General features: G+C 59.4%; 3 protein-coding genes across 5 annotated transcripts; 2 read left to right on the forward strand and 1 right to left on the reverse strand.

Moving 5' to 3' along the window:
• The first annotated feature begins 44 nt into the window (after positions 1-44).
• Positions 45-11,514, forward strand: SCAF1 (SR-related CTD associated factor 1). 3 transcript variants are annotated; one of them, XM_055145896.1, is made up of 11 exons: positions 45-133; positions 2,742-2,855; positions 3,039-3,096; positions 3,700-3,794; positions 3,938-4,038; positions 4,114-4,229; positions 5,714-8,515; positions 8,856-8,938; positions 9,063-9,278; positions 10,887-11,015; positions 11,095-11,514. In XM_055145896.1, the coding sequence occupies exons 2-11, from the start codon at positions 2,748-2,750 to the stop codon at positions 11,284-11,286; spliced, it is 3,900 nt and encodes a 1,299-aa protein (XP_055001871.1). In that variant the 5' UTR covers positions 45-133; positions 2,742-2,747; the 3' UTR covers positions 11,287-11,514. The 3 variants fall into 3 exon arrangements, with proteins under 3 accessions (XP_055001871.1, XP_055001872.1, XP_055001873.1); XM_055145897.1 differs by lacking the exon at positions 45-133 and adding an exon at positions 146-332; XM_055145898.1 differs by lacking the exons at positions 45-133; positions 3,039-3,096.
• Positions 11,515-12,719: 1,205 nt separating this feature from the next.
• On the reverse strand, positions 12,720-17,798 carry IRF3 (interferon regulatory factor 3). The gene is made up of 8 exons (XM_055145991.1): positions 17,587-17,798; positions 16,731-16,903; positions 15,893-16,064; positions 15,773-15,816; positions 14,427-14,586; positions 13,948-14,331; positions 13,233-13,348; positions 12,720-13,001 (listed from the first exon to the last, which is right to left on the reverse strand). Exons 1-8 carry the CDS (start codon positions 17,660-17,662, stop codon positions 12,834-12,836), a joined length of 1,293 nt encoding a protein of 430 aa, XP_055001966.1. The 5' UTR covers positions 17,663-17,798; the 3' UTR covers positions 12,720-12,833.
• An 83-nt stretch (positions 17,799-17,881) lies between these two features.
• On the forward strand, positions 17,882-26,358 carry BCL2L12 (BCL2 like 12). The gene is made up of 7 exons (XM_004619751.2): positions 17,882-18,009; positions 18,585-18,699; positions 18,888-19,033; positions 20,442-20,528; positions 20,615-20,706; positions 21,392-21,685; positions 26,128-26,358. Exons 2-7 carry the CDS (start codon positions 18,593-18,595, stop codon positions 26,176-26,178), a joined length of 777 nt encoding a protein of 258 aa, XP_004619808.2. The 5' UTR covers positions 17,882-18,009; positions 18,585-18,592; the 3' UTR covers positions 26,179-26,358.
• Positions 26,359-27,588: the final 1,230 nt, after the last annotated feature.

The following is a 27,588-nucleotide window of genomic DNA, read 5'->3' on the forward strand; positions in this document are numbered from 1 at the left end:
CGCGGCGCCCGGCACTTGCAGTCCCGGCAAGCTCGGCGGTGCCTCCGCCCCGCCCCGCCCCGCCCTCCGCGCGCGCCCCGCCCCAGCCCGCCCCGCCCCGCGCCGGGGCCGGAGCCGCAGCCCGAGCGGCGGGGTAAGATGGCGGTGGCGGTCCGGGCCGCGGGGCTCGGGCCTATTGGGGTGGGCGGGGCGGTTTCGGGCTCGCTGGCCTCCCCGGGACCCTCACGACACGCCGCGGGGCTCGGAGGGCTTCACGGGCCCGCCTGGGGCCGGGCAGCGGCGGCGGAGCCTGGCGCCGATCGGGGGCCTTCTCCAGGCCCCGGGACGCGTCTGTAGGTGCCGGGGTGCATCTGCGGGGCGTTCCCGGGGGGACGGGGGGCGTCCGCGGGGCCTGGGCCGCGCTAGAGCCTGTCTGCCATCCTCTCGTCGGTCGGGGTAGTTCTTCCAGCCAATGTTGATCGTCTTGGTGGGCTGACGGGAGGCTGGGGTCTGTTTGGAGGGTTTTGGGGCCATCTTGAGGGCCGTCCCGGGGGTGAAGGAGGTCCGCAGGGCCGGGGGCCCCTGCAGAGCCATCTCCAGTGCTCGCGGTCCGCCTGGGATGGCCGGGAAGTGTCTGCACCCGCTGACCCGGGGATGCGGCTCGCCTGCTTTCCGGGCCGGGGCCATTTAGCGGGTCTGGGAGAACTATTCGAAGCCTGGGGGGTCTGCGGAGACCTCCCCCAGGGTACTAGGTGCCTAGCCAGGGAGGGAGGCGAATACTCAGATGCACTGAGGGGCCGGGATGGTTTCTGACGGCTGGGGAGTCTCACACTGACAGGAGGCAAGGGGCAGTTCGCAGAACTTGGTGGGTGACTGCAGATGTGCCAGGGCTTGGGTTCCATTCTGATGCCAGGAGATGGGTTGGAGAAGAAGACAAAGAGTACTGGAAAGTACCCTCCATTCAGATGGAGCAGCGCTTTAGGAAGTGATCCCCGAGAAATATGCACAAATTCTACCTTGCTCTGGAGTCCAAGAGTATAAAGATGTGGCCACCCCGATGTGGCCTGCAGGCTTTCTGTCCCAACGCATCTCCTGTGAAGCCTTTTCCAACTCTTTTTGACCTGGATCTTCAGTAAGAAATAGCTGTGGCACACGGCTCATTCCCGGCCCCGTGTATCTAACTGCAGGGCTACCCTGGCTGCAGAAACTAAAACCTCTGGAGATCACTGGGCCCTCTGAGGTGGCCGAGGGGCACTTTATAACCAGCTTTTTGTAAAACTCTGGGACGCCACAGGGTGGGAAATGCAGGTCTGGAGGGACCTTCCCAGCCGCCTACAGAGCCTTCCCATGGAAGGTCCTGACCACCCGGAGTGTGTGCAAAGCCTGGGCCAGGGTGCCTCTTTTTACCTGCACAGGTGGGGGTGAGTCTGTGAGTGAGCTCCGTGGAGTGGGGACAAAGCCATGGGTCTGGGGCAGGTCTGTGCTTCCCCCAGAGGTGCTGGAGAGTAGCTGGAGGCTAGGAACGGTCCTTTTGATCGGTCCTTGGAGGCTTATCAGGGCTGGGTACAGCGGTAGGAGTGTCTCTTTGGAAGGAGCCTCAGGCTTTTAGAGATCCAGGAGTTTGCATGCAGGCCCTTGGAGCCAGTTTGAAAATCTGGGTAGGAAAGAGACCTGAGAGAGGTCTCTCCCTGGCGGGAATGCAGCTGAGGGGGAGGGGTAAGGGGTAGGGAAATGCCAACTGGGAAATGGGGCATTGAGGGCTAATAATGCAAATTTTTGTTACCCAGCCCCACCCCCCAGGCTGCTGCTCACTGGGCATCCCAAAGTTTCAGCCCTTCATTCCCCCCCCCCCCGCCCCCCCACCTCTTACAGATGCGCTGAGGAAGTTGCAGTTGAGGAGTTAGGGAGTTAGTTAGGGAGGTGGAATCTTTCCAGGACCTTTGAGACTAGCTGCCCACAGCATCAGGAGCCGAAATCCCCCGGTTTGCCACTGCGCCGCTTGCCGCTTGAGGCCAGTGGTAATGCTCAGGGCTCAGCTTCCAAGAAGCATAGAGCCTGCGGTGTGGCGGAGGTGCCCGGGACGCTGGGCAGTGCTGGTCACGACTGGTAGCCTGCAGCTGGCGTGGAGAGAGAGCAGGGGCTGAGTGTTTGCATCCTGTGGGAGGCCCAGTATCATCCCTGGCACTGCAGGGGCTCCGGGGTCTCACTGGGTGTTGTCCCCCAACTCAAAACCAAGAAACAAAAAACAAGTCGCATGCTGGTTTTCTTTTGACTTGGGGCCACACCCGGCGATGCCCAGGGTTTACTACTGGCAGTGTTCTGGGGACCCTGCGGGATGCCACATGCAAGGCAAGCACCCTCCTCACTGTCCTATCTCTGGCCTTGCACGCCTGTAGTTCGCTCAGTCCTAGTGCCCGTGGATCACTAGAAATAAGCATTTGTGTCTCTGTGCTGAGAGTTGCTGCTTTTAGGAAGTCATGTATTCTGCGAGGTGCCCCCACCTCAAGGCTTATGCCTCAGCTGGGGTGGGGGGTCAGGTGTGTTGAGTGGGTGACGTAGAGGGTGCTCTGGACTCCCGCCTGGCGGTAAGGCCTTGCCCCTAGGCTGGCTCCCAGAAAGGTGGGTGGTGAGACATGAGTTCTGGTTGGACACTGGGGACAGGACTGTGGGGCAGGAGAATGGCTCAGACCCCTGTAGAGGGCTACAGGGACCCCATCCCCACTTTCCCCAGCCTGACCCCCAACTCTGCCCTCACCTCCTAGGTGACCATGGAGGAAGAAGATGAGTCTCGAGGGAAGACGGAGGAGTCGGGCGAGGATCGGGGTGACGGTCCGCCCGACCGAGACCCCGCGCTGCCTCCCTCTGCTTTCATCCTGGTGAGGCAGCCAAAAGCCTGGGGCTGGGGAGGAATCTTGGGGAGCCAGGGGCCCCGTGGAAGGGATTGGGTTTGGGCTGCCATCATGTCTTGTCTCTGCGGAGGGAGCCCCTGCCCGTGGCCAGCCTGCTGCTGACCCCGCCCCCCTTTCTCTCCGCCCCTTCTCCCTCCACCTTGGCGCCAGCGGGCCGTTCAGCATGCTGTGGGGAGTACCCTGCACGGCGGGCTGCCCGACGAGAAAGGTATGCCGGGCCGGCTTCCATCTGGTGCACCTGGTGGGGATACCCCCCCAACCTTCTGACCCTGTGAGGAGCCCCCAGTCTGGTGGAGGGAGATGTAGTCAGGGCCTGGGGGAGCCAGAGGGCCCCTCCACATCATCAGGAAACCCAACTAAGCCAGTGTGGGAAGGATCCTAGAAGGCTTCCTGGAAGAGGTGACAGGTGAATTGGCTAAGTTTGTCTTAGAGTTGTCTGGTGAAGAGGCAAACCTACAGGGCAGTGGCTCCTGTAGCACACGGCCAGGAGTGGCAGAGGCAAGGAGGCTGGACAGAGGCATTGTTCTTAGGGCTCATGGGCCATGGTGGGCAGCAGGGAGGGCTCTGGGGGCCAGGCTGACTGGTTCAGAGTCCCTTACCCAGAGCAGTCGGAGAAGAGAAGGCAGGTGCATAGGAGCATGGGGGCCCAGACAGACACATGTAGATGGGGCCGGAGCGGTCCGAGCTGGTTCCCAAGCCAGAAGCTAGACCGGGCTCCTCCCTCCTGAGCAGCCCCTTTCCTGCCCCCCCCCCCCAATCTGGATATCCAGACCCCGGTCGCCAACCCATCCTGCAAACATCTCTCCTGCAGAAGGTTCTCGGTGCCATGGCCTCCGATGGCGGCGCTGCCGGAGTCCCCGGTCTGAGGCCCGTTCCCAGGAGTCCGGGGGGACTGACACAGCTGCTGTGAGTAAGAGGGGCAGGGGAGGCTGCTCGCTGGTTCCCCAAGATGGGTGCGGGAACAGGGCCTCATGGGGATGGACATCCCTGGGGGGTCTCCGAGGCCTGGGGTACTGAGGTGAGGGGTGGGGCTTCCCTGCCTGCTCCAGGTGCTGGACGTAGCTGCAGACAGCTTCCTGGCAGGACTGGTGAGCGTCCTGGACCCCCCGGACACTTGGGTCCCCAGCCATCTGGACCTGCGGACTGGCGAGTGAGTCGAGGGGCTTCTGGAATGGGACCCATGTTGCTCCCCACCCCCGGCTCACTCACCCCTTCTGCCCTGCAGAGGCGAGGACATGCTGGAGCTGGTGGCCGAGGTCCGAATTGGAGACAGGGACCCCCTGCCACTGCCTGTGCCAAGCCTGGTGCCCCGGCTCAGGGCCTGGAGGACGGGCAAGACGGGTATGTGGGCTGGGGGTGGGGACAGGTGGCCTCAAGAGGGACCAGGCGCTGGGATGCAGGAAAACATAGTCATTTAGATGTAGACTTGCCTTGGTGGCAGTTTTGGGAGCCACATGGCGGGGGAGGGGGAGGGCTCATGCAGTGTTACAGAGAGAGCCCGGCTGCCAGCAGGGCTGCTGCTCTGGTCCTCTGGGCCAGGCCCTGGCATTGCAGATCAGTCTCAGGGAGAACAAATGCACCTGTGCCCAACCCCCAGCCTTCCCGGGCTCAAGAGGGACCTGCTGGCTGGCCCTGGGATTCAGTTGCTCTGAAGGGACTGGACCTGCAGCATGTCCAGCGGCAGTTCTCAGCAGGGTCCTGGGCTGCGCCCTTGATCCTCAGGCTCCTCTCAGCCGTGGTCCCAAAGCTCAGGTGTACAGCTTTTGTTTGTTGTTTGGGGGCCACACCCAGAGGTGGTCAGGCTCTGCATTCAGGGGATCGTGTATAAAACAGGACGGAACCTGGGTCTGCCATGCGCAAGGCAAACACCCTCCCTACTCTCACCCTCCCTACTTTCCTCAGGAAGGGCTGGTTCTCCTGGCTCAGTGCTGGGATTCGCACCCAGCCACTGCATGTGCGGCCTGGCAGGCCCCGGGGCTGCATGCTTCCAGCAGTGCTGGGGTTGCCCAGGGTAGGGGCACAGGGTCTTGAGGGTGCCCCTGGATGCCCTCGCCACCAGCCTTTGTACTGCCTGCCTGTTGACTGGGGCACCTGGCTGTGGCTGGGCCACTGTTCTAGCACCTTCTGACGCAGGTGCCCCGACCTTGGCCTGGCACCCGAGCTAATTGCTCAGCTATGTGGAGTGATGAGACTGCCCCGGCCCCCTTCAGAACTAGAACCGAGGCACAAAGTCACAGGGCAGTGCCTCACATGTCTTGGGGTTGAGCTGGGGGCCCAGCGCCAGCTTGTGCCCGTACCTGCCCAGTGGTGCCTGGGACCAGCCATGGTCTCCCTGCCGGAGAGGGTGGTGCAGGGCAGGTGAGGCTCCTAGGAGGGCAGGATGGGGGGACGAGGACAGGCTGTGGACCGTCCCAGCTCTGACATGTCCTGTCTCAGGAGGCTGGAATTATATCTTCTTGTTTGTTTGCGTTTTGGGACCACATCCCGGACTTTTGGGGGGTACCCTTAGTGCAGTGTTTGAGGGTAACTCCTGGCCCACTGAGCTGCCTTCCCCCAGAGTTTACAGTGAGCCTTCCTCTAAGGAGGGGGCTGCCCTGAGACTCAGTGCTTCTGCCGGCCCCTCCATGCCGAGCCCTGTGCCTCCTGTCAGGCGCTCCTGGCGGATCTTGGAAGCTGATGCCTGTGCCGGGGGAGTGGCATTTGCCCCTCCGACCTGCCCTTGGGTACTTCGGGAAAAGGGAAGGCTGTCTGTTGCCCCAGTTTCCCCTGGGACAGCAGGGCAAGGAGAAGACCAGAGCCCTGACGAGTGTCCCTTTCTTTTGCAGTTTCTCTGCACTCGCAGGCAGCTCGGCCTGCATGTGCCCGCCACCTCCTCACTCTGGGCACTGGAGATGGGGGTCCCGCCCCACCCCCGGCCCCCTCCTCTGCTTCCTCTTCCCCTTCTCCTTCACCCTCCTCATCCTCTCCTTCCCCGCCTCCGCCCCCACCGCCCCCAGCCCCACCAGCCCCTCCGGCCCCCCGCTTTGACATCTATGACCCCTTCCACCCCACCGATGAGGCCTACTCCCCCCCGCCTGCCCCGGAGCAGAAGTACGACCCCTTTGAGCCCACGGGCTCCAACCCCAGCTCATCGGTGGGGACCCCTTCCCCCGAGGAGGAAGAGGAGGAAGAGGAGGAGGAGGAGGAGGAAGAAGAGGAGGAGGAAGAAGAGGAGGGCCTGTCCCAGAGCATCAGCCGCATCTCTGAGACCCTGGCGGGCATCTACGATGACAACAGCCTGAGCCAGGACCCTCCAGGTGACGAGAGCCCCCGCCCGGAGTCCCAGCCCCCACCTACGGCCGCCCCAGGCACCCCACCACAGGCCGACTCCACCAGGGCTGAGAGCGCCACCCGCAGGCGCGTTTTCGTGGTGGGCCCAGAGGCCGAGGCCTGTCGCGAAGGAAAGGTGTCCGTGGAGGTGGTAACGGCAGGTGGTGGCGCGCTGCTGGCCCCCGGCGACTCAGAGATCGAGGAGGGCGAAATCGTGCAACCCGAGGAGGAGCCCCGCTTGGCACTAGCGCTGTTCCGTGGTGCCGGGGGCCGCGCCCCTCGCCCTGCGCCCACCACGCCGGCACCCCCGGTCCAGCCCCCGGCCCCGCCACCCGTGTCCCGCGCTGGGGCGGCCGCCGAGGGGGACGACTTCCTGTCCCTGCACGCCGAGTCGGATGGCGAGGGCGCCCTACAGGTGGACCTAGGTGAGCCGGCGCCTGCAACCCCCGCTGCCGCCTCCAACGCCACCGATGCGCGCTGGGCCGGCCTGGACCTGCGCCGCAAGATCCTGACGCAGCGGCGGGAGCGCTACCGCCAACGCTCGCCCTCGCCGCCCGCCGCACCCCCCGTGCCCCCTGGCCCACCCTCCCGCAAGAAGTCGCGGCGCGAGCGCAAACGCAGTGGTGAGGGCAAGGAAACGGCGGCGGCAGCAGCGTCAGGGGCATCGGGGGCACCGCCCGCCCCGCCAGCCCCCACCTCCCCCTGGGACTCCAAGAAGCACCGCACCCGGGAGCGCAAGCCTGGCACCCACGCCTCGTCCTCGGCGTCTGCCCGCCGCCGCTCCCGATCCCGCTCCCGATCCCGCTCGGCCCGCCGCCGCTCCCGCAGCACTGAGCGCCGCCGCGGGGGCAGCCGCCGGTCGCGCTCCCGGGACAAGCGGCGCCGGCGCCGGCGCTCGGCCTCCCCACCGCCCGCCACCTCCTCGTCTTCGTCGTCCCGGAGGGAGCGGCACCGCGGCAAGCACCGTGACAGCAGGAAGAAGAAAAAGCGCTCGCGGTCGCGGGGCGACAAGCGGCCAGCGGACAGCGACAAGGCCTCGGGCGCTGTGGCCTTGAGCTCAGAGCGTGATCGCCGGCGCGGCGCCGTGCCACCCTCCATCCAGGACCTCACCGACCACGACCTCTTCGCCATCAAGCGGACCATCACCGTGGGCCGGCCGGACAAGTGCGACCTGCGCGGCGCGTCCCCCGGCCCCGCCGCCTCACCCAAGCGGGAGGTGCTGTACGACTCGGAGGGGCTGAGTGCCGAGGAACGGGGAGGCAAGGCTGGCGACAAGGACCGGCGCCGCTCGGGGGTGGCCTCTTCCTCTTCCTCCTCGAGGGACAAGGGGTCCCGGCGGAAGGCGCTGGACGGGGGCGAGCGGGACAGGGACAGAGACCGGGCTTCCAAGAAGGTGCGGCCACCCAAGGACTCCGCAGCCTCAGGGCCCCCGGCCAAGCCTCCCCTCAGCAGTGGCTCCGGCTCATCCTCCTCGTCGTCCTCGTCGTCCTCGCGGAAGGTGAAGCTGCAGTCCAAGGTGGCAGTGCTCATCCGTGAGGGCGTCAGCAGCACCACGCCCGCCAAGGAGGCCTCCGGGGCCAGCTTGGGCTCCATCGGGGTCAAGTTCAGCAGGGACCGGGAGAGCCGCTCGCCCTTCCTCAAGCCCGATGAGCGGACGCCAGCAGAGGTGGCCAAGGCCACGCCCGGCAGTAGCACCAAGCCCAAGAAGACCAAGGTCAAGGCAAAGGCCGCGGCCAAGAAAGCCAAGGGGACCAAGGGGAAGACCAAGCCGTCGAAGACGAGGAAGAAGGTGCGCAGTACCCCGGGCAGCACCGGCAGTGGGCCCGGGACGCTGAAGAAGTCCAGGGCGGACAGCTGCAGCCAGGCTGCAGGCCACAAGGGCTCTGAGGAGACGTGGTCCGGGGAGGAGCGGGCCAAGGCCCCGAGCACCCCACCCACCAAGGCAGCCCCCCCACCGCCCGCACTCACGCCGGACTCGCAGACGGTGGATAGCAGCTGCAAGACCCCTGAGGTCTCCTTCCTGCCTGAGGAGGCTGCCGAGGAGACGGGAGGCCGTGGTGGGGTGGAGGAGGAAGAGGAGGAGGACGAGGAGGAAGAGGAGGAGGAGGAGGAGTTGGAGCAGCAGCCGGCCACCAGCACGGCCACCAGCACGGCTGCTGCCGCCCCAAGCACGGCCCCTGGTGCCGGCTCCACCACCGGGGACTCGGGCACCGAGGACGGGCCGGCAGCCCGTGTGCCCCAGCTACCCACGCTCCCCCCGCCCATGCCCTGGAACCTGCCTGCAGGCGTGGACTGCACCACCAGCGGTGTCCTGGCCTGTGAGTGGGGGTCTGGTTGCAGGGGGGAGGCAGTGGGGCACGGCTTGGACAGATGGAGAGAGATGGGCACGAAAAGGAGCTGGTGGGAACAGGCTGCAGGCACTTGTGCAGAGGGTCCTAGATGGAAGGATGGGGGCCTCAGACCCTCCTGCCGCCAGAGGCACATGTTGCGGGGAGGGGTCAGAAGTGGGTGAGCTGGAGGTTCCTGCTCCAACACTGGCCGCGGTCCCATCCCACACACACCCCCCAGAGGCCTGAGGACAGGCCTGTGTCCCTGACAGTCACCCCATCTCTTCTCCCGTCGACTCCCCATCTCCCCCATCGGTTCTTGGCCCTGCAGTGACCGCACTTCTCTTCAAGATGGAAGAAGCCAACCTGGCGAGCCGAGCCAAGGCCCAGGAGCTGATCCAGGCCACCAATCAGGTGGGTTACCCCGGGGGATGCTCCCCGCAGGCCATGGGCAAGGTCTTGGCCAGAGGCTGCTGGGAATACAAGCTGCTCATACCCTCCTCTCTTGACTCAGTTTCCCTCCATTCCCTTTCCACAGATCCTCAGTCACAGGAAGCCGCCCTCTGGCCTGGTGACACCTGCACCTGTGCCCACCTCTCTGGGCCTCCCCCCTGGTCCCTCCAGCTACTTGCTCCCTGGCAGCCTTCCCCTGGGGGGCTGCGGCTCCACCCCTCCCACCCCCACTGGGCTGGCTGCAGCGTCTGACAAAAGGGAAGGCAGCAGCAGCTCCGAGGGACGAGGGGACACAGACAAGGTGAGCGAAGCCGGGGAGTGGTTGGCTGATGGTGGCGGTTCAGCAAGAGGATGGGGACCAGGGCCGGAGCTGTGGTTCAGCAGGTAGGGCGCTTGCCTTGCACAGCAAGTTTCCCTGGCACCCCATGCGGTCCCCCAAGCACCACCGGTAGTCAGCCCAAATGCTAGGACAGAAAAAGAACAAGGACATTCGCCCAGGCTAACCGGTGCCCGGGGAGAGTGGCCGAGGCTGAAGTCACATCCAGGGTATCAGGGTGAAGAGATCGTGCTAAGGTTCTGGCATTTGTCTTGCACACAGCCAACCCTGCTTCCATCCCCGGCACTGTCATTGTGCATGGTGCCCTGAGTATTACTGGGAGTGACCCCTGAGCACTGCTAGGTGTGGCCCCCTCAAAAAAACTGAATAGGGGCTCAGCTGTTTTTTTTTTTTTTCTTTCCTGGCTCTGCACTCAGGAATTACTCCTGCTGGTGCTCCGGGAACCATATGGGATGCTAGGAATTGAACCCGGGTTGGCTGCGTGCAAGGCAAACGCCCTGCCCGCTGTGCTATCGCTCCAGCCCCTCCTAAGCTGTTAAGGACATGATTTTCCACTATCCTCCACCCCTGGGCCGGGCCAGGCTGTTTCCGCAGCCCCTCTGTCTGGTCAGGTTTGGTGCTCTGCTGTTTGGTTTTGGTTCTAGCTGCTGCCTCGTCAGGGGTGTTGGCATCACACATCCTCACACTCCCCCGTCAACCCCAGGAAGGCCCAATGAGGAGAGGAGCTTGTTCTGGGTTCCCAGTGCGGCCCCTGGAGGGCTGGTGGCAGTGGCTGTGTCCTTTGCCACACCCGGAGGGCCATGGACTGTGACCCTTTTCTCTGAGGAAACTCACTTCCTGTGGGGCCCATGGAGGCTGGAGGAGGCACTGCCAGCAGCTGGGCGGCTGCCCTACGCTGGGTTTCCCGCCTTCTTGTCCTTGCTCTGCTCCCCAGGCGCATGGTCCCTGCATGTGGGGGGCCCTGGTTCCAGGTCACATCTAGCAGTGTGCAGTGTTCGTGGGCCTGCCTTTTGGGTATCTCCCCTTCTTTTTTGAGGGGGTGATGATTAATGAGGGGGGCTTTATAGCTACATCTGGCCATGCCAAGAGATCACTCCTGGCAAGGCTTAGGGGACCCTATGGGGTGCGGGAATAGAACTCATGTCCACCTTGTGCAAGGCAAATGCCCTCCCTGGTAGTCCCATCACTCTGGCCCTTCCCTGCCTCTCAATGAAGTGGGCTTGGGGGGCCCCTCAGCTGCTCCCCATCCTGTCCCTCCACTGTCACTGTTGTGCTTCCACTCCCTGGATAGGCTTCCCACTGGCAACCTTATTATGTCCTCCCTTTGGGGACTGTCCCCAGGCCAGCCACAGCGGGGTGCACTCTCGGGCCAGTATGTCAGGGCACAGGTGCTGTCCAGAGCTCCTCGGGATTGGTTGTGGCCCTCAGCACAGCTAGGCCAGCGTCCGGGGCCGACCTGCTTAAAGTTGCACTTCTTTTGTCCTGGTCGTGGCCACCTGGGGGAGCATTAGGACACAGGACAGGACTGCCCCAGGAGGCAGATGTCAGCGGGCTGCCATTGTGTCCCCACAGTACCTAAAGAAGCTGCACACGCAAGAACGGGCGGTGGAGGAGGTTAAACTGGCCATCAAGCCCTACTACCAGAAGAAGGACATCACCAAGGACGAGTACAAGGACATCCTGCGGAAGGCCGTGCACAAGGTAAGCCCAGACATGTGGGGTGGGGGGGAGACCGCCTACGGCCACTTCTGACCACAGCTGCCCCCCACCTGCCCCCCAGATCTGCCACAGCAAGAGCGGGGAGATCAACCCTGTGAAGGTGAGCAACCTGGTGCGGGCCTACGTCCAGCGCTACCGCTACTTTCGCAAGCACGGTCGCAAGCCAGGGGACCCCCCCGGGCCCCCCCGGCCGCCCAAGGAGCCAGGGCCCCCTGATAAGGGCGGTCCAGGCCTGCCCTTGCCCCCCCTCTGAGCCCTGCCGCCCCATCCCTCCTTCTTCGCCGCCTTGGAATTCTGGACATATTTATGGCTCGGCCTCTGCACCGCCCTCCCCCGTCAGCGGGATGATCTGGGGAGTCGCAGGGGGAAGAGGAGAGCCCCGCCCCACCCACCCCTGCCCAGCACCCTGGTCCCCAAACCCAGCCCCACGCCCCTCTGTCCGTGCCCCCGCCCTGTTTCATTAAAGATTTCATGAAATGTTTCCCTTCCCTGCGCCCTGTCTTCAGAACTAGGTCCTGGGTCCCAGGCTTGGGCCCCTTGGCAGGGAGGTCAGGCTGCAGGGGGCCTCTTCTACCCACTCAAACCACATCTGGGTGTCTCCTAGTTGGAAGAAGTGGATCTTGGGGCACACAGCTTCACACAAGGTGACACCCCTTTTGCAGGCTATCACACAGGACAGGGACATGTCTTTGTCTGAAGAGATCCGTTCTTCCCTGCAGAGAGGCTGCAGGGGGCCTCTCTGGCCTACTGTCTCACCCGGTCAGGTGGAGGATTGGGCTGGGGCCTGTTCAAGTGGCAATGGGGTACAGGGTCCCCCTCTCAGCGGTACTCAGGGCACCTCAGGGCAGGCTTCTCCCTTGGATTCGTCCCAGAAACAGGTTCTTTGTTGCTCTGTGAGTCAGGGATAGGAAATCTGATCCACCCCCATGACAGGGAAACTGAGGCACAGAGCAGCCAGGGCTGCTGGCCTCCCCCTCAACCTCCATTCCCCAGAATCCAGCTTGGTGAAGAGTGGGCGAGCACAGTTGGAGAGGAACAAGGTGAAGCCCCCCCGCCCTGCGGGAGTCGCAACAGTGTGCAGTGCCTGCTGTTCCCTGTACACTCCTGAGACTCACCTGGGGCTTGCTTTGTGAAAGGGGGGCCCTGCCTCTTTGCCAGGTCCCTGGAAGAGAGGGATGGCCGGGAGAGTGGCCCCTGAAGCCCCTTGTAATGGGTAAACAAACCTGGGGAGGAAATGGGAAGGTTGAGACAGGTGGAGGGCATTTGCACGCTACGTGTAAGCTGAGGCTGCAGACTGGGAGGAAAGATAAAGGTCACCAGGCCTTAGCAATAACAGAGCGGGGTGGGTGCTCACCTAGCACCCGACTGACATGGGTTGGATCCCCAGCATCCAGTAACATCTGTGCACCACCAGGGGTCATTTCTGAGTGCAGACAGAGCCAGGAGCAAAATCTGAGCGTTGTCAGGCATGACCGAAAAAACAGACCAAAAAAACAGCGGGGCCAGTGGCTTGGTGCTGAAAAGCAGAAGGCGCCTCTCTGAGGGGCCTTGCAAGAAAGAAAACAGCAGAGGGGTTTCCTGCGCTCCCTGGAAACTAAAATCAAAAGACAGAACAAAAAGCAGCCAGTGCCCTGGGATAACAGAACTAAGGTTCCCTGCCTGAGGGTGAGGATGGGAGGCAGCACGGGGGAAGGGGAGAAAAGGATTTTCCTTACAAAGAAAAGCAAAATGAGTTTTAATGGAAACCCAGAGTTGGCCGGCTGGAGTCCGGCTGTGATCCAGCTGGGCCAGGCCACAGCCCTACAGTTCCATTTCCTCCAGCATGTCCTCCAGGTAGGCCCTGTACTGGTCCGAGGACAGGGCCAGTGGCTGGGGCTGGTCAGAGATGTGCAGCTCCACTGCATTCAGCGAGGATGCACCCCCTTCCCTCGCCATCTCTAGAAGGCTCTTGAGGCATGTGGGGACAACCTGCAGGAGGTAGGGAGACACCCCGTTGGTGACAGCTGCCAGCAGCACCCCTCAACACCCCCCCACATTGTTCACATCCATGACCACAGGCTGTGAGGCTGCTAGGGGGTCTGCGCCCCTCAAGAGGTCAAAATCATGCCTAGAGAAGCTGGAGCTCTGGGCGTGGGGCCTCCTCTCCCTCAGGAAGGACCCCCCCACCTCCACTGACCCCAGATCCAGGCCCGCAAGCACCTTGACCATCACCAGCCTCTTGGTCCATGGCTGTTCTGGACGCCACAACTGCCCCATGCAGAACCAGAGGGTGAAGTGTGGCGAGCTTGGTTTTCCGTTGATGAAGTCAATCAGACCTGGGAACCAGAGCCTGTTCTGGGGGGGGAGGGGTCGCAAAGGACCCTCCACCTGCCCCCATCCCCATGCTTGGGTGCCAGCCTTTTCCCTTGATCTGAAGCTGCACCCCCGGTGGCAGGGTGCTGTGAGCAGGGGAAAGCCCCATTCACACCCACACTTAGCCCCCCTTCCTCACCCCAGGGAGAGCAGAATCCACCCCTTCCTCCCCCCAGCCTCCCATCTGAGGGGCTCTGTGTCACCCTGCTCAGGGTTCATGCTCGCTGTCTACTCTGCAGCCAGGAGCCAAGAGCTGCCCTTAGGCAGTGAATGAAAACTCTCTCGTGGGACTTTGCCTTCCGTCTACACTCCCCCATCGGGGGCCCAAGGGGCTCATGCAAAGCCCCTAAGGCGCTATCCAACTTGCACCCAGCCAGCAAGCAGTGAAGCAAAGGCAGAGATAAGGGCTACCGGCCTGAACCCTCACAGCCTGAGCACTTAGGACCTGAAACCCTTGCCCCAGTGACTACAAAGCCAAAGCCTGAACCACGCGACAGCCTGAGCAAGCAGGACCTGAATTCCATGCCCCGGTGATTACACAGCGGAAGTCTGAACTGCTCACCTGCCACGAAGGGCCTCAGGTTGAAGATGTATTTTCCAGACTCCTTGGGGACCTCGCCCTCAGGTCCGCAGCTGTCCGGGGGCAGCAGCTCATCTCCCAGGGCCCAGAAGGTGTGGCAGTGACCCAGCCTCTTGACACAGAGCCACTGCCCCTCCCTCCAAAGCCACAGCCCTCGGCCCAGAGAGCCCAGTACCCGATTCACATAGTCCTTCACACCCTGGTCTGTCAGGAAATTGCCAGGGTCTGGCAGAGCGATGGGCAGCCCCTGCAGCGTCCCGTCGTCCCCCGCATCTGGTCCCACCAGCTGCAGGCCCGTTGGACAGTGGACCGTGCGCTGGAAGACCTGGCGGCCCCGGTAGAAGGCCGTCACCTCGAAATCCCAGGCTGGTGGCAATAGTAACAGGAGGACAGGGAGAGGATAAGCAGGATACACACAGGTGTCCCCTCCCCACCCTGCCCACCCCATCTGGTGTACTCACCATCTTTAGGCACCAGCTCTGGCATGGCTGGGTGGTCAGAGGGTTCAAAAGCAGCAATATCTAAGGGTGAAGAGGTGGGCTCAGGGACCGCATTCAGAGCTGAGGGCGCCCTATATTCAGCGGAAGGCAAGCCCAGGCCATTCAGTAACTCCAGAACTTCCTAGAAAGGGGAAAAGAACAACAACAAAAAAAGGCCTGGGCCTTTCCAATCCTTTGGTTTCTAATTTTGTTTGCTCTTTTTTTTTTGGGGGGGGGGGTACTCCTGGCTCTGTACTCAGGAATTACTCCTGGCAGTGCTCGGGGGACCATATGGAATGCTGGGGATCGAACCCAGGTCGGCTACATGCAAGGCAAACGCCCTACCCACTGTACTATCGCTCTAGTTCCTTTGTTTGCTTTTTTCCCTGGTACCTGGCTGTGCTCAGGACTTTCCCAGCGCCAGCGTTCAGGGATCATTCCTGGTGGAACTCAGGGCCATCTGGGATGATGGGAATCGAATCCGGGCTGGTTGCATGCAAGGCTGCACATTCCAGCCCTTCATGTCTTTTTCTGGAACCTTTGACGGAGCTGAACTCATGCCAGGGCCCAGAAAGGAACCAGACTTCCCCTCTGCCCTCAGTGGGTGCTGGGTCTGGCTTTATGCTCCCATCACCAGGGCACAGGAGGAATGACAGGATTCCAAAGGGAATATGAGGCAGAGCAATAGTACAGTGGGTAGGGCATTTGCCTTGCATGCTGCTGAATGGGATTCAATCCCCGGCATTCCGTATGGTTCCTGGAACACTGCCTGGAGTAATTCCTGAGTGCAGAGCCAGGAGTAACCCCTGAGCATTGCCAGGTGTGACTGAAAAAGAAAAAAAAAATTTAAAAATTTTAAAAAAAGCAAAAAAATAAAATACAGGGGATTTGGTTTGATACTGAGAAAAGTAAAATATTGGGGTAGGGGTAAGATATTGGGGTGTAGCAGGGGGAGGGTGTTCTCAGAAATCCCCGGAGTTAGGAAGTCTGGGATAAGCAGGAAGATGTAGCCTGGGGGAAACTGCATTTCCTGCTGAGGTTGCTGGAAGCCTGGAGAACCTGGAGCAGAGGGTGGTGCCACAAGGGAGGCTGAGCAGAGGAGAGAGAGAAATGTGGGGCTGGGGACAAAGCTCCATTCTTTATTTTTTCCCCCTTGGTTTGGGGGCCACTCCTGGTGCTCAGGGCTTCTCCTGGTTAAGCCTGCAGGGATCACTGCCGGTGGGGCTTGTAGGGGCAGTGCTGGGGATCAAACCCTGGTCAGCTGGATGCAATGCAAGTGCCCACCCTCCTATGCCGTGAAGGGGGCAGGGGCGGTTGGGCATTCTTACCTGGGAGTCTGGAGAATTGTCCATCTCTGAGGAGTCCCCAGCTCCTGTGGAGAGGGCTGGTGAGGGGAGTAGGGGGTGCTGGGGTGCTGGGGAGCCCATCCTGCCCGCCATGCAGCACACCTGGGGTCACAAACTCATAGATCTTGTGCGGGTCCTGGGGATCCCTGCTCCTGTCAACAATTACATGAAGACCCTCCTTCCGGTTCAGAGCAGCTCTGAAGTTCCTTTTACAGGTCGGCAGGTCAGGCCGATCTCTCCCAGGGATGTAGGCGCCGCTGACCTCGGCCCAGGCCTGGGAACCCAAAGCAGTGGGGGCAGTGGGAAAGGCTGATGTAGATCCCACAGGGGGTCCTAACCCCGTCCTACTAACCTGCTAAGACTCTCCCACCTGCAAACGCTCCATCACCCACCCTCAAGTCCCGCTTGCCTCCACCTTTCAAAACTTTCTTTCCAGGGACTGGAGCAATAGCACAGCGGGTAGGGTGTTTGCCTTGCACGCGGCCAACCCGGGTTCGAATCCCAGCATCCCATATGGTCCCCAAGCACAGCCAGGAGTAATTCCTGACTGCATGAGCCAGGAGTAACCCCTGTGCATTGCCGGGTGTGACTCCCCCCCAAAAAAAAAAACTTTCCAGGTTCAGCAACCACTTCCTTCTCCCTCCCCTTTGAATTCACTGCATATAGCCCCTCTCACAACTGCTGTTCGCTCATTTGGGGTTAAGGAACCTCGGGATCTGAGTCTGGTCTCTACAGTTCAATTCCCAATCCAGCATTCTCCAAGAGCCGTAGGGTGCGTTTCGCGTCCCTTCTCGGTTTTCCCCACGATTCCCCGAACTTCACCGCGCCACCTCCAGCAGGCCCCGCCCCCGCGGGCCCTCCCCGCGTCCTCCGCCCCGGGCATGCGCCCAGTGGCGTTCCGGCGCCCCGGACCTGGCTGGGCGGTGGGGCTCACACGCACCAGAAAGATGCTGAAGTCCTCCTGCTGGGCGTCCTGCCGCAAGCCGTGTTTCCAGGGCACGCGGAAGCGCGTGCGGCTTTCATCCAGCCAGGCTACGCCTTCAAAGCGGCCCTCGTCCAGAACCGACTTCAGCCAAGGCAGAATCCGGGGCTTGGGGGTTCCCATGTTCCGGCCTGTGCACATGAGGCAGTTTCTGGGCATGGGCAGTCGGCGCCGCTCCCACTCCAGCCGGAGGTTTCCGCACCCCGCTCTCGCTCCTCTCCCGGGCTCGCTCTTTCCGCACCCGTTGATTAAAAGCTCGATTTCTCCCTTTCCGCCGAGAGGTTTTCCCAGTAAATCGAAACTACATCGCTCCTCTCTCCCGAGACTTACACGCAAACGCAAACCCTACAGCCCCCCTGTTCCTCTACGGGACACCCCCTCCCCACTCCCTCACACGACACCCACTGCACGTAGCCCCATTTCCAGTGGGGCGCCTCCCTTCTAGTTAGTTATTTCAGCGTCCACGTCCCGCCGGTGTAGACCTCTCCCTCCCACACTGGTCGCCGTGTGGACTGCCGTAGTTTTCCCGCCGATCCGTTCGTACACCGTCGGTGCGGTTTCTCAAAAACTCCAGCCGACACCCGGCCCGCTCGGACACGCGCCCCCTTTCCTTGCGGGGGGACACTGAGATCCGCCACTTTGCCCGGACCCCACGACTTCTTAAAGCGCCAGGTGGGGCTTTCCTTTGCCCCACCCCCTTGCCATACTTCACCCGGACCGCAGGCACTAGACCCCCTTCTGCACTAGACCAGCCCAATTCACTCTCGGTTTCTCTCCCTCGGCCCCCACGAGTCCCCAGGTTCTTCCGTGTTACCTAGGGCCACGGCGCGCGGGGCCGCGGGTGCACCCGGCTCGGAAATCCGGCAGCCCCCGGGCTCGAAGCTGCACATTCTTCCCGCGGTCTGAGCTCTTAGAGCAGCGGACTGTTCTTTCCAATCGATTTCTGGACCTGCAAACAACTTTCTCCTTATTCGTGACAGGCTGCAGAGTGAATGGGGCGGGTCTGAACCAAAGGGCTGGGCCCCGTCCCCCGCCCCCCCGCCAGGCCTTTTTTGGATTTCCGGCCGCGGGCATGCTGGGAACGTCACATGCAAATGAAATTTCAGCGCTCCGCCCCTTGACGTCGGGCCGTCTGCAGCCCGGCCCAGTGCGCAGGCGCGCCAAAGTTAAAACTCCTGAAAGTTCATCCAAGTTCAGTGGAGGAGACGTCGGCGGTGGCGGCGAGGCCCGGGATTAGGTGAGCGGATCGTTGACGACGGATGGGGTGAGGCGGGAAAAGGAGGGAGCCGGGACCTAAAAGCTGGGACCCCAGCCCTGCTATTCCGACATCCCGGCCTCCCGAATCCAGCCTAAGACCGTTAAACTACATCTCCCAACATGCTGCGCGGCAAGCAAGTGGGGGACTGCGGCGGGCGTTTGCCTTAAGGTCTAATGGGATTGGTAGTTCCAATCATTTTAAAGACTTAAGTAGTTTGGTGATGGATTTCAGACTCCAGAAATCAGGACCCAGTCCCTCTTCTCTGTCAAGGAACCCAGGGGTCCCCAACTCCTTCTGGAGATCAGGCTCTCTGCCCCGTCCTCCCTTAGGCCATAGAATCTGCCTCCCCATCTCCCCTCTAAATTCAACGGGTCCTGCTTCTTATCTCTGTTCTCTCTATGGGGACACAGGAATCTGGGACCCCAGGCCCATCTATGCCGATGGACGTAGAGTCCAGATCGTCAGACCCTTCCACCCTTGAGGACTCGCGGGATCCTGACTTAGGAGATTTGGGTCCAGAGCTCTCCTGCCAACCCTAGCTCTGTCTCCTGCAGGTGCCTCCATGGCACGCTCGGAAGAGCTGGGGCTCCGAGAGGACACACTGAGAGTCCTAGCTGCCTTCCTGAGGCGGGGTGAGGCTCCAGGGAGCTCGGTGCCCACCCTAGCCAGGTAAGAGGACCTAGTGGCCTGTCTTGCCGTGGAGCCCTCTGCCTCTGGTGACTGGCTGAATCCTGCTCTCTCCTCTTCGCCTGCTCAGATTCCTGTTCCCCGGGGCTATAAGGAGAGCCCCTGAGGGAGGGGAGGGGGACTGTTTGCTGGGATCTCTGGGAGTCACTCTCTGAGGTCCCCTTCCTCAGGACCTCGACCCAGGAGCAGCCAACAGACTTCCTGAGCCGCCTTCGAAGATGTCTTCTGTGTCCCCTGAGCCGAGGGCCAGTAACCCCTGAGTCCCCTCGGCCTAGCTCCCTGCCCCTCCGGCCCTGCTATGGTTCAGAGGAGCCGAGTAAGTGATTCCACCACCCCCTGTCCCCCCCAACCCCATCTTTGTGATGGGAGCTTGATTCTTGCAGTCTAGACAGGCTCCCTCCCTGTAGCTTGCTGTCTGTTAATTCTTCAAGCTGACTTGGAATGGGTGGTACTCCTTTCTATTTGCTATTTCTCTCCTTCCATACGTTCTTCTCTGGGGGCTAGAGAGATAGGACAGAGGTTGAGGCGCCTGCCTTGCAGTGCCTTTCCCCCACAGGCATCACCAGGACTAAGCACAGAGTCCTGAGTATCCCTGAGCACTGCCAGCTGTAACCCCAAAATCCATTGATGCGACCTTTTACTCAGGAATTTTAGCGTTTTGTGGTTTTGTGGTTTTGGATTTTTTCTGTGGGGGAGGGGGGGAGACGGGCACACCCAGCAATGCTTAGGGGTTAACTCCTGGCTCTGTACCCAGGAATAACTACTGTTGGTGCACAGGGAAGCATATGGAGTGCGGGGTAATTGAACCCCAGTCGACTGCGTTCAAGGCAAGGGCCCTCCCCACAGTACTATATATCTCCAGCCCCTGGAGCTTTGTTTTGGTTTGTTTGGAATCACGCCAGGCAGTGCACAGGGGCCCTTTCTGCCTCTGTGCTTGGAAGTGACCTTGGCTGTGCTTTAGGGACCCTTTGCAGTGCTAGGGATCTAGCCAGGACCCTGACCCCAGCATCTGCATGCCGGTGCTCTACCCCTGTGCACTCTGTCTTTCTGTCTCTGTCTCTCGCCCCCTGCTGAACAGTTGTTTTTTTTTTTTCTTTTTGGGTCACACCTGGCGATTCACAGGGATTACTCCTGGATCTGCACTCAGGAATTACTCCTGGCAGTGCTCAGGGGACCATATGGGATGCTGGGATTCGAACCCGGGTCGGCCGCGTGCAAGGCAAACACCCTACCCGCTGTGCTATCGCTCCAGCCTCTCAACAGTTTTCTAACCACCTTTGCCCCCTCACTAGGGAACCCCTCCTTCGATAATAACTCCTTGTCTCTTTGGCCCGCACACTCTGGAAAGAACGCTTTTCTTCCCTGCTTCTCTGTTTCTCCAGTAGCAAAGAAGGAACCAGTAGGTTTCCTGCCACCTACGAGGCTGGACAAAAGTTCCATGAGGTGGTGCCTTGGAAAGGGCGTCAAAGCGGGGAGAAGAAGCAATTCTGCCATCAACCCACACAGTTGGATGGGTGGCAGTGGGTGTTTGGCATCCTTGGACGGATCACATTCAAAGACCATGTCCAAGTTCAGACCAGTTTGGGGACACAAACAATGGAAAAGTACAGGGTCTTTGGCCAAGTTTCCTCACTGGCCAACGAGCCCACTGTGATGGAAACCAGTGCCACCTGGCAAAGCGGTCCTGGTGTCCTGAAGATCATCGTTGCCTCTTTTCGACCCAGGCCCAGACACTCCGGATTTCTATGCTCTGGTGGCACAGCGGCTGGAACAACTGGTCCAAGAACAATTAAAATCCCCGCCAAGCCCAGGTGAGGGGCAGACAGCTGGAACAGAATGAGGGAGAAGGTTATCAGAGTTCTGACCCCTCTTAGCGGATTTCTGCTCTGCTTCCCAGAACTGCAGGGTCCCCCACCCACAGAGAAGGAGGCACTGCTTCGGAGGCTGGTGGCTTTGCTGGAGGAAGAGGCTGAAGTTATCAACCAAAAGGTCTGTGCCAGGGGCTGGAGCGAGAGCACAGAGGGCAGGGCATTTGCCGACCCCCAGGTTCGATTCCCAGCATCCCATAAGGTCCCCTGAGCACCGCCAGGGCAAATTCCTGAGTGCAGAACCAGGAGTAACCCCTGTGCATTGCAAAAAAAAAAAAAAAGTCTGTTCCACCTTGTAGCTTGGAGCAAAATTTCCCAGGCCCGGGGCTGGCTAGGAGAGAAGTGTCAAAAACCTGAAGTCCAGGGGAGGGGGAAAAAAATCTGAAGTCCAGGGACATATCGATATTACAGGGGAAGGGTGTTTGCCTTGCACGCAACTGACCTAGGTTCATTCCCTGGCATCCCATATTAGACCCCCAAGCACCACCGGGAATAATTTTTGAGTGCAGAGCCAAGAGAAAACCTTGGGCGCCGCTGGGCGTGGCCCCAAAGCAAAGCAAAACAAAGAAGACAAAGTTGTACACCCCTGAGATTGACTAGAAATTAACACTTCGAAATTTAGCTAAGTAGAGCTGAGCTCTCATTGGCTGTCCTTGGAGGGGATGTGGCGTAGCGGCTGGGTTCTCGGCCTATAGTTTGGTTTATGATTGGCTGGGGGGCCTGTCGGGGGTATGGTCTAGGCCGCCTATTGGCCTGCCCATGAGGGAAGAAGACTGAGCCATATTTTCTCTTGCCCTTCCCCACAGCTGGCCTCGGACCCAGCCCTGCGTCGCAAGCTGGCCCGCCTCTCCGCCGGCTCCTTTGCCCGTCTGGTGGAGCTGTTCTCCAGCCGGGAGGGCAGCCCTCGCCCAAGCCATGCGCGTCGTCCCTCCATGCCACAGTGCCCGGCGCCCCCACCGCCTTCCCCGGAGCCTTTGGCCCGACTGGCGTTGGCCATGGAGCTGAGCCGGCGCGTGGCCTGGCTGGGGGGCACCCTTGCGGGGCTCAGCGTGGAGCACGTGCACAGCTTCACCCCCTGGATCCAGGCCCACGGGGGCTGGGTGAGGCGCCAAGACCTGTTGGCTTGAAGCAATTGGAATTCCGAGGGGTGGGGAGGGATGGCTTCTGGGACACAGAGCCGCATGCAGTCAGGCGCTGTGACCCATGAAACTTTACTCGTGGGATACACTAACAGTTCAGTTCAGGATTGGAAGTAGGAGCGGGAGAGACAGGACAGCAGGTAAGGCACCTGGCCTGCCCTGGTTCGATCCCCAGCACCTCCTGGGATCCCTGAGCACTACCAAGAGTGATCCCAGAGCACAGACCCAGAGATAAGCCTTGAGCACCACTTGCTGTGGTCCAAAACCAAACAAATAGAAGCAGGGCCACGGGGCAGGTGAGAAGGGTTTGCATGCTAGATGAAGCCCTGGGTTCATGGTTGCCCAAGGATCAAGCCAGGTGTAGCTTCCCAAAACTGATGGTGTGGGGGCCAGAGCGATAGTACGGCAAGTAGTGCTTTTGCCCGCTACACAGCTGACCCGGGTTCAATCCCCACCATCCCATGTGATCCCCTGAGCACCATCTGGAGTGATTCCCGAGGGGCTGAAGCTCTAATACAGTGGGAAGGGCTCTTGCCTTGCATACAGCTAACCCAGTTCGATCTCCAACATCCCATACGGTCTCCTAAGCGCTGTCAGCAGTAAGCCCTTGTCACTGCTGGGTGTGGCCCAAAAACAACAAAAAGAAGTGATTCCTGAGTGCAGAATTAGTGTGGTCCAAAAACAATTATTTATTTATTTATTTATTTATTGCTTTTTGGGTTACACCCGGCGATGCACAGGGGTCACTCCTGGCTCATGCACTCAGGAATTACCCCTGGAGGTGCTCAGGGAACCATATGGGATGCTGGGATTCGAACCTGGGTCAGCCGCGTGCAAGGCAAACGCCCTACCCGCTGTGCTATCACTCCAGCCCCAACAATTTTTTTTTTAAAGTGATGAGTAGAGCAGGGAGGACCTTTGCCTTGCATGTGGCTGACCCAGGTTTGATTCCCATTTTCCCATGGTCCCCTGAGCGCCACCAGAAGTAATTCCTAAGTACAGAGCCACGAGTAACCCCTGAGCATTGCTAGATATGACCCAAAAAGCCCAAAAAAACCCAAAACGCTGACCGTGTGGCCCAAGCGCCCATACTGTCCTGCTACCCTCCCTCCAGGCAAAAAAAAAAAAAAATTGGAAGCAATTTTTATGCCCTGTCCTGGACTTCAGTTTCCTCATCTATCAAGTGGGGAGAGTGGTAGCACCTCCGTCAAAGGTTTACTGGGAGCATAAAGGAGATTAGGGGCTGGAGAGATAATATAGGATATAAGGCACTTGGCTTTGCGTGTAACTAACCCTGGTTCAATAACACATACGGTCCTCAAAGCACTGCTAGGAATGGCTCCCAAAACTAAAAATAGTAAAATGAGATCGGCCTTGGGGCCAAGGATATGGCTGAAGTGGTAGTGTATGTATCAAGACCTGCCCCCAGCACCCACTGTTCTCTAGCACAGGCTATAAAATAGAATTTCAGGGACTGGAGAGATAGTACAGCAGGTAGAGCATTCACCTTGCACGTAATCGGTCCAAGTTTAATACCCAGAATTCTATGTGGTCCCCTGAATCCCACCAGAAGTGATCTCAAAGCAAGTTCCCAGCCCTGCTGGGTGTGGCCCCAAAATGAAATCAGAACCAGAACAGAAAGTAGGGCACTTGCCTGCAGACAACCTGATTCAGCCCCTGGCACCACATCCAGTCCCCAAGCACCCCCTGGGGTCACTCCTGAGCACCACGGGTACAGCCCCCAAATTTTAACCAGGGAGCAGCCTTACTGGAGTGCTTGGACCTTGGTGTGAGAGTCCATGATTATCCTGGGATCAACTACTTCCCTGACAGTCTGCCTGGCTTCCGCCCTGCTCCTTCTGACCCCCCTGTCTAAGGTCTCACCGCAGTAGAGCCTGCCTTGGCCCTTATCCACTGCGGAGAGGTATCCATTCACTTCTCTTCCCTCTCACTTTCCTGAACCTGCATCTTCTTCTCAGGCAGTGCTAACAAGATGGTTGAGCTTGGTCTGTGTCTCTGTGCTCTGTAAATTTGGCTCCTGGAATTCCTGCCTTGCCACCTCTCCTTTTCAGTCCAGTGGCAGCTGGGTCCCGGCTCCAGGCTCAAGACCTGTGTGATCTTGGCAACTGCCCTTGTCCCGCCCATTCAGTGGGCTCACTGACGGCTTTGCTGGCGGGAAAGAAGAGAAGGGCATGCAGCAGGCTCCCAGCTTCACAGACAGGCAGGAGTGGGAGTAGGGGCCTGTATTTGTGGAGCAAGGAGAGGGGAGGGGAGGGTTGCACAGAGGTGCATGGGGCAGCTTTAGCGAGACCAGAGTCTAAGTAGGCTGGGCAGAAGTGGGATTTTGACCTGACATGAGCGTTAGGGCCTCACGGGCACCCTCTAGTGGCCACATGGGGCACACTGCAGGAGTAGCACTGAAGTCAAGGACTCTGGCTTCACAATCTGGCTTTACTGGTTTTGAGATGCAGTCGAGTTGGTCGGTTGGTTGATCCAAGGTGTGGGAACATAGCACACTACTCCCGGAACATTGATAAGTGACAGCCGCTGCTGGTGGGCTGGGGATCGATTCTCACACGGGACCAGTGTGGTGTCAGGGATCACCTCCTTTGGGACCATGTGCAGTGAAAACGCCCTTTCTGCTGTTCTGCCCCGTCCCACGTTCCCCCCTTCTCCCCGCCACTTGTCATATTTTGCTGCTCTTCCCATAGTGAAGGCGACTGAGTGGACTACAGGACTCGGGGTGCAGGCCTGAGCAGCTGGGGGGCCAAATCTGATGGTGGGGACAGGGGACGAGGGAATTGGAGGTGGTCCAGTTGGGACAGAGCCTCCCCTGGGACGACAGAACACAGCGGTTAAAAGCAGGGCAAAACAAAAATGCTTATTTACTTGTGAGATTACTTTTTAACCGTTGTGTGTGTGCGGGGAAACTCCTGGCTGTGCTCAGCGCTTACTCAATGTCGTACTGACGCTCCAGGTCCTAACCTTCAGGGTTTTAACCCAGGGCTGCCCCCTTGGGTGTGGGGGAGGGCGAGTGGCACAGGGATTGGCATCAGGCCTCACAGACTGGTATTGCGCATTGCCGCTGAGATGTGTCCCCAACTCCATGTTTTATTTTATAAAGTAGTGAAGGGAGGGGTGGCCGGAATCAGGGCCGTCTTTGTTTTAGAACCACACCAGGCAGCGTTCAGCACTGCTTCTGGCTCAATGCTGAGGGTCACCATGGTGGCACTCAGGAGTGCGGTGCCAAGGGTGGAATCTGGGCATCCAGAATACAAAATCTGCTCAGGCTCTTGACCACTTTTTTTTTTTTTTTGGCTTTTTGGGTCATACCCGGTCATCCTCAGGGGTTACTCCTGGCTCTGCACTCAGGAATTACTCCTGGCGGCTCTTGGAGAACCATATGCCCCACTGTCCTATATCTCTGGGCCCCCCCCTTTTTTTTTTTTAATAAATGTAGGAGTACTGCTATTTATTCAGCCACTGATTAAGCTGACTGAAGTGGATGTCCAGCCCCTTTGTAAGCACTCTCTGACCCCCTGATTGGTGGATTGATTGATTGATTGATTGATATTGTGGTGCTCAGGAATGATCCCAGGCCCTCAGATATCCGAGGCAAATGTTCCACTCATGAGCTAGACCCCTGGCCTTCTTTCATTTTGTCTTCATTTTATTTAGCTTTGGGAACTGTGCTTGGCGGTATTCAGGACTTTTGTACTGTTTCTTTTGCTCTTGGAGCCACACCTGGCAGTGTGCAGGGTCACTCCTGGTGAGTGATGAGCCACACTCAGGGCTTCCTTCTGCCTCTGTGCCCAGGGGTCACTCCTAGTGGTGTGCAGGGGACCCACTGGGTTGCTGAGAATCGAATTCGGGTCTGCTGCATGCAAGGCAAGATCCTGCCCCATTGTACCCCCCTCTTACTCTTTAGAAAAATGGCCACCGGTAAGCATGGGGAGGTCCTTAGCCCTGACACTCAGTGGAATGAACGCAGTAACTCCTTACAGCACCCCTCAGGGATTTCGTCATTTTCCCATCTCAGGGAGGCTGAGAGGAGCTCAGAAGCAGGCCAAGAGGTCATCACTGCTAATACCACAGGCTCTGGGCCCCTTGAAATTTCTCCTTGGAGTCAGAGCAATAGGACAGCGGGTAGGGCATTTGCCTTGCATGTGGTTGACCCAGGTTATATACCCAGCATCCCACAGGACAACCACCACCTGGAGTAATTCCTGAGTACAGAGCCAGGAGTAACCACTGAGCATCCCTGGGTGTGACCCAAAAAGCAAAAGAAAGAAAAGTGCTCTTCTACCGCCAAATTGCTTCCCTCCCAGATCTGTTCCTGTGGGGTGCAGGGCTGGGGGCGGGGCCGTCTGAGCTCATAGGGCCATGCCCCCCTCTCTCTGCAGGAGGGGATCCTGGCCGTCTCCCCTGTGGACTTGAACCTACCCCTGGACTGAGCTTCTGAAGTAGATGCAGCGCTCCATGAACATTGGACCTCATGTTCCTGCCTCAGGTGCCCTGTTGGACGCCAGGGTCCTCTCAGGGCTGGGGAGCAGTGCCACCCTCCCCAATGTAGCCAAAAAGCACCAATCGCTGGGGGGCGGGGGTGTTCTTATTAAACACTTTTTACACATTTGGGATTGTTGTCTTCATCGATCTCATTGATCTTGTGGTCTCATCAGAAGGAGATTCGCTTCACCCGAAAGGTAATTCCAGAGGGTAAGGCACATGCCTTACACACAGCTGACCGGGGTCCCCCGAGCACTGCCAAGAGTAACTCCAGAGCACTGCTGGATATTATTGCTTGTTTGTTAGGGGGTACATCCTGCAATGGTCTAGGATTACTCTTGCCTCTGTACTCAGGAATTACTCCTGGCAGTGCTTGGGGGACCCTGTGGAATACCAGGGATTGAAACAGGTCTGCTGCATGAAAGGCAAATGCCCTCCCTGCTGTACTATCGCTCCAGCCCCACACTGCTAGATGCCAGACAAATGAAAAGATAAATAAATTTTTATTTTATGAATTCAGAGAGGAAGCAATTGGCTTGTTCTCAAAAGACTGTGTTGGATGAGTTTGCAGTCTATTGAGCACATTTCTAATAAGATTCCTGCAAATTACAGTTTTCCCAGTGGTTCCATCTATTTCTGCCTAATCTTGGCTTGAGGGTCATAAATCTTTCCAGGGGTTGGAGTGATAGTACAATGGGTGGGGCGTTTGCCTTGTACACGGCTGACCTGGATCCGATTCCCAGCATCCCATATGGTTCCCCTGAGCACTGCCAGGAGTAATTCCTGAGTGCAGAGCCAGGAGTAACCCCTGTGTATTGCCAGGTGTCACCCAAAAAGCAAAAAAAAAGAAAACAAGAATCTCTCCAACTTTCCCTACAAGGAGGCTGAAAGAGAAGGGCCAAGGTGCTTGCCTTGCACAAGGCTGACCCGTTTGATCAGTGCCATCATCATATGGGCCCTCTGAACATGGCCAGGAGCAACCCCCTAAGCACTGAGCCTGGAGAATCCCGTACCACCACCAGGTGTGGCTCAGAAACCAGCCCCCGGGGGCAGAGAGAGAGCATGGGGTTTGCAACTCTTGTCTGCAAGCAGCTAAGCCAGGTTTAATCTTCTGCACCCGGATGGTTCTTGAGACCTTCCAGGAGTGAACCCTGAGCCAGGAGTAAGCGCTGAGCACTGCCGAATGCATTCCCCTCCCCACCTGAAAAAATATAGACAAGTTTAGTTCCAAGGACTAAAGAGAAAGTTCAAGGGGCCGAGTATGTGCTCAGTCACCAAGAGGCCTAGACTTGCTAATGAGCACTGTGATGCTCCCACATCACTGGGCCACTGGACGTGGCCCAAAGACCCAAAACAAA

This window comes from Sorex araneus, chromosome 8, assembly GCF_027595985.1.
Source record: "Sorex araneus isolate mSorAra2 chromosome 8, mSorAra2.pri, whole genome shotgun sequence".
In the NCBI taxonomy this organism is placed as follows: domain Eukaryota; kingdom Metazoa; phylum Chordata; class Mammalia; order Eulipotyphla; family Soricidae; genus Sorex; species Sorex araneus.

What these genes read in the sequence shown, in the direction of transcription:
- SCAF1 (XM_055145896.1), top strand. Translation starts at nt 2,748, where the DNA reads ATGGAGGAAGAAGATGAGTCTCGAGGGAAGACGGAGGAGTCGGGCGAG. An exon ending in GGGGGACTGACACAGCTGCT is followed by an intron (nt 3,795 to 3,937) that starts GTGAGTAAGAGG and finishes TGCCTGCTCCAG; the next exon opens with GTGCTGGACGTAGCTGCAGA. An exon ending in CTGGAGGACGGGCAAGACGG is followed by an intron (nt 4,230 to 5,713) that starts GTATGTGGGCTG and finishes TTTCTTTTGCAG; the next exon opens with TTTCTCTGCACTCGCAGGCA.
- IRF3 (XM_055145991.1), bottom strand. Translation starts at nt 17,662, where the DNA reads ATGTGCAGCTTCGAGCCCGGGGGCTGCCGGATTTCCGAGCCGGGTGCA. An exon ending in AGGACTTCAGCATCTTTCTG is followed by an intron (nt 16,065 to 16,730) that starts GTGCGTGTGAGC and finishes TTGGGTTCCCAG; the next exon opens with GCCTGGGCCGAGGTCAGCGG. An exon ending in CTATGAGTTTGTGACCCCAG is followed by an intron (nt 15,817 to 15,892) that starts GTGTGCTGCATG and finishes CCCTCTCCACAG; the next exon opens with GAGCTGGGGACTCCTCAGAG.
- BCL2L12 (XM_004619751.2), top strand. Translation starts at nt 18,593, where the DNA reads ATGGCACGCTCGGAAGAGCTGGGGCTCCGAGAGGACACACTGAGAGTC. An exon ending in TCGGTGCCCACCCTAGCCAG is followed by an intron (nt 18,700 to 18,887) that starts GTAAGAGGACCT and finishes CCCCTTCCTCAG; the next exon opens with GACCTCGACCCAGGAGCAGC. An exon ending in CTATGGTTCAGAGGAGCCGA is followed by an intron (nt 19,034 to 20,441) that starts GTAAGTGATTCC and finishes TTTTCGACCCAG; the next exon opens with GCCCAGACACTCCGGATTTC.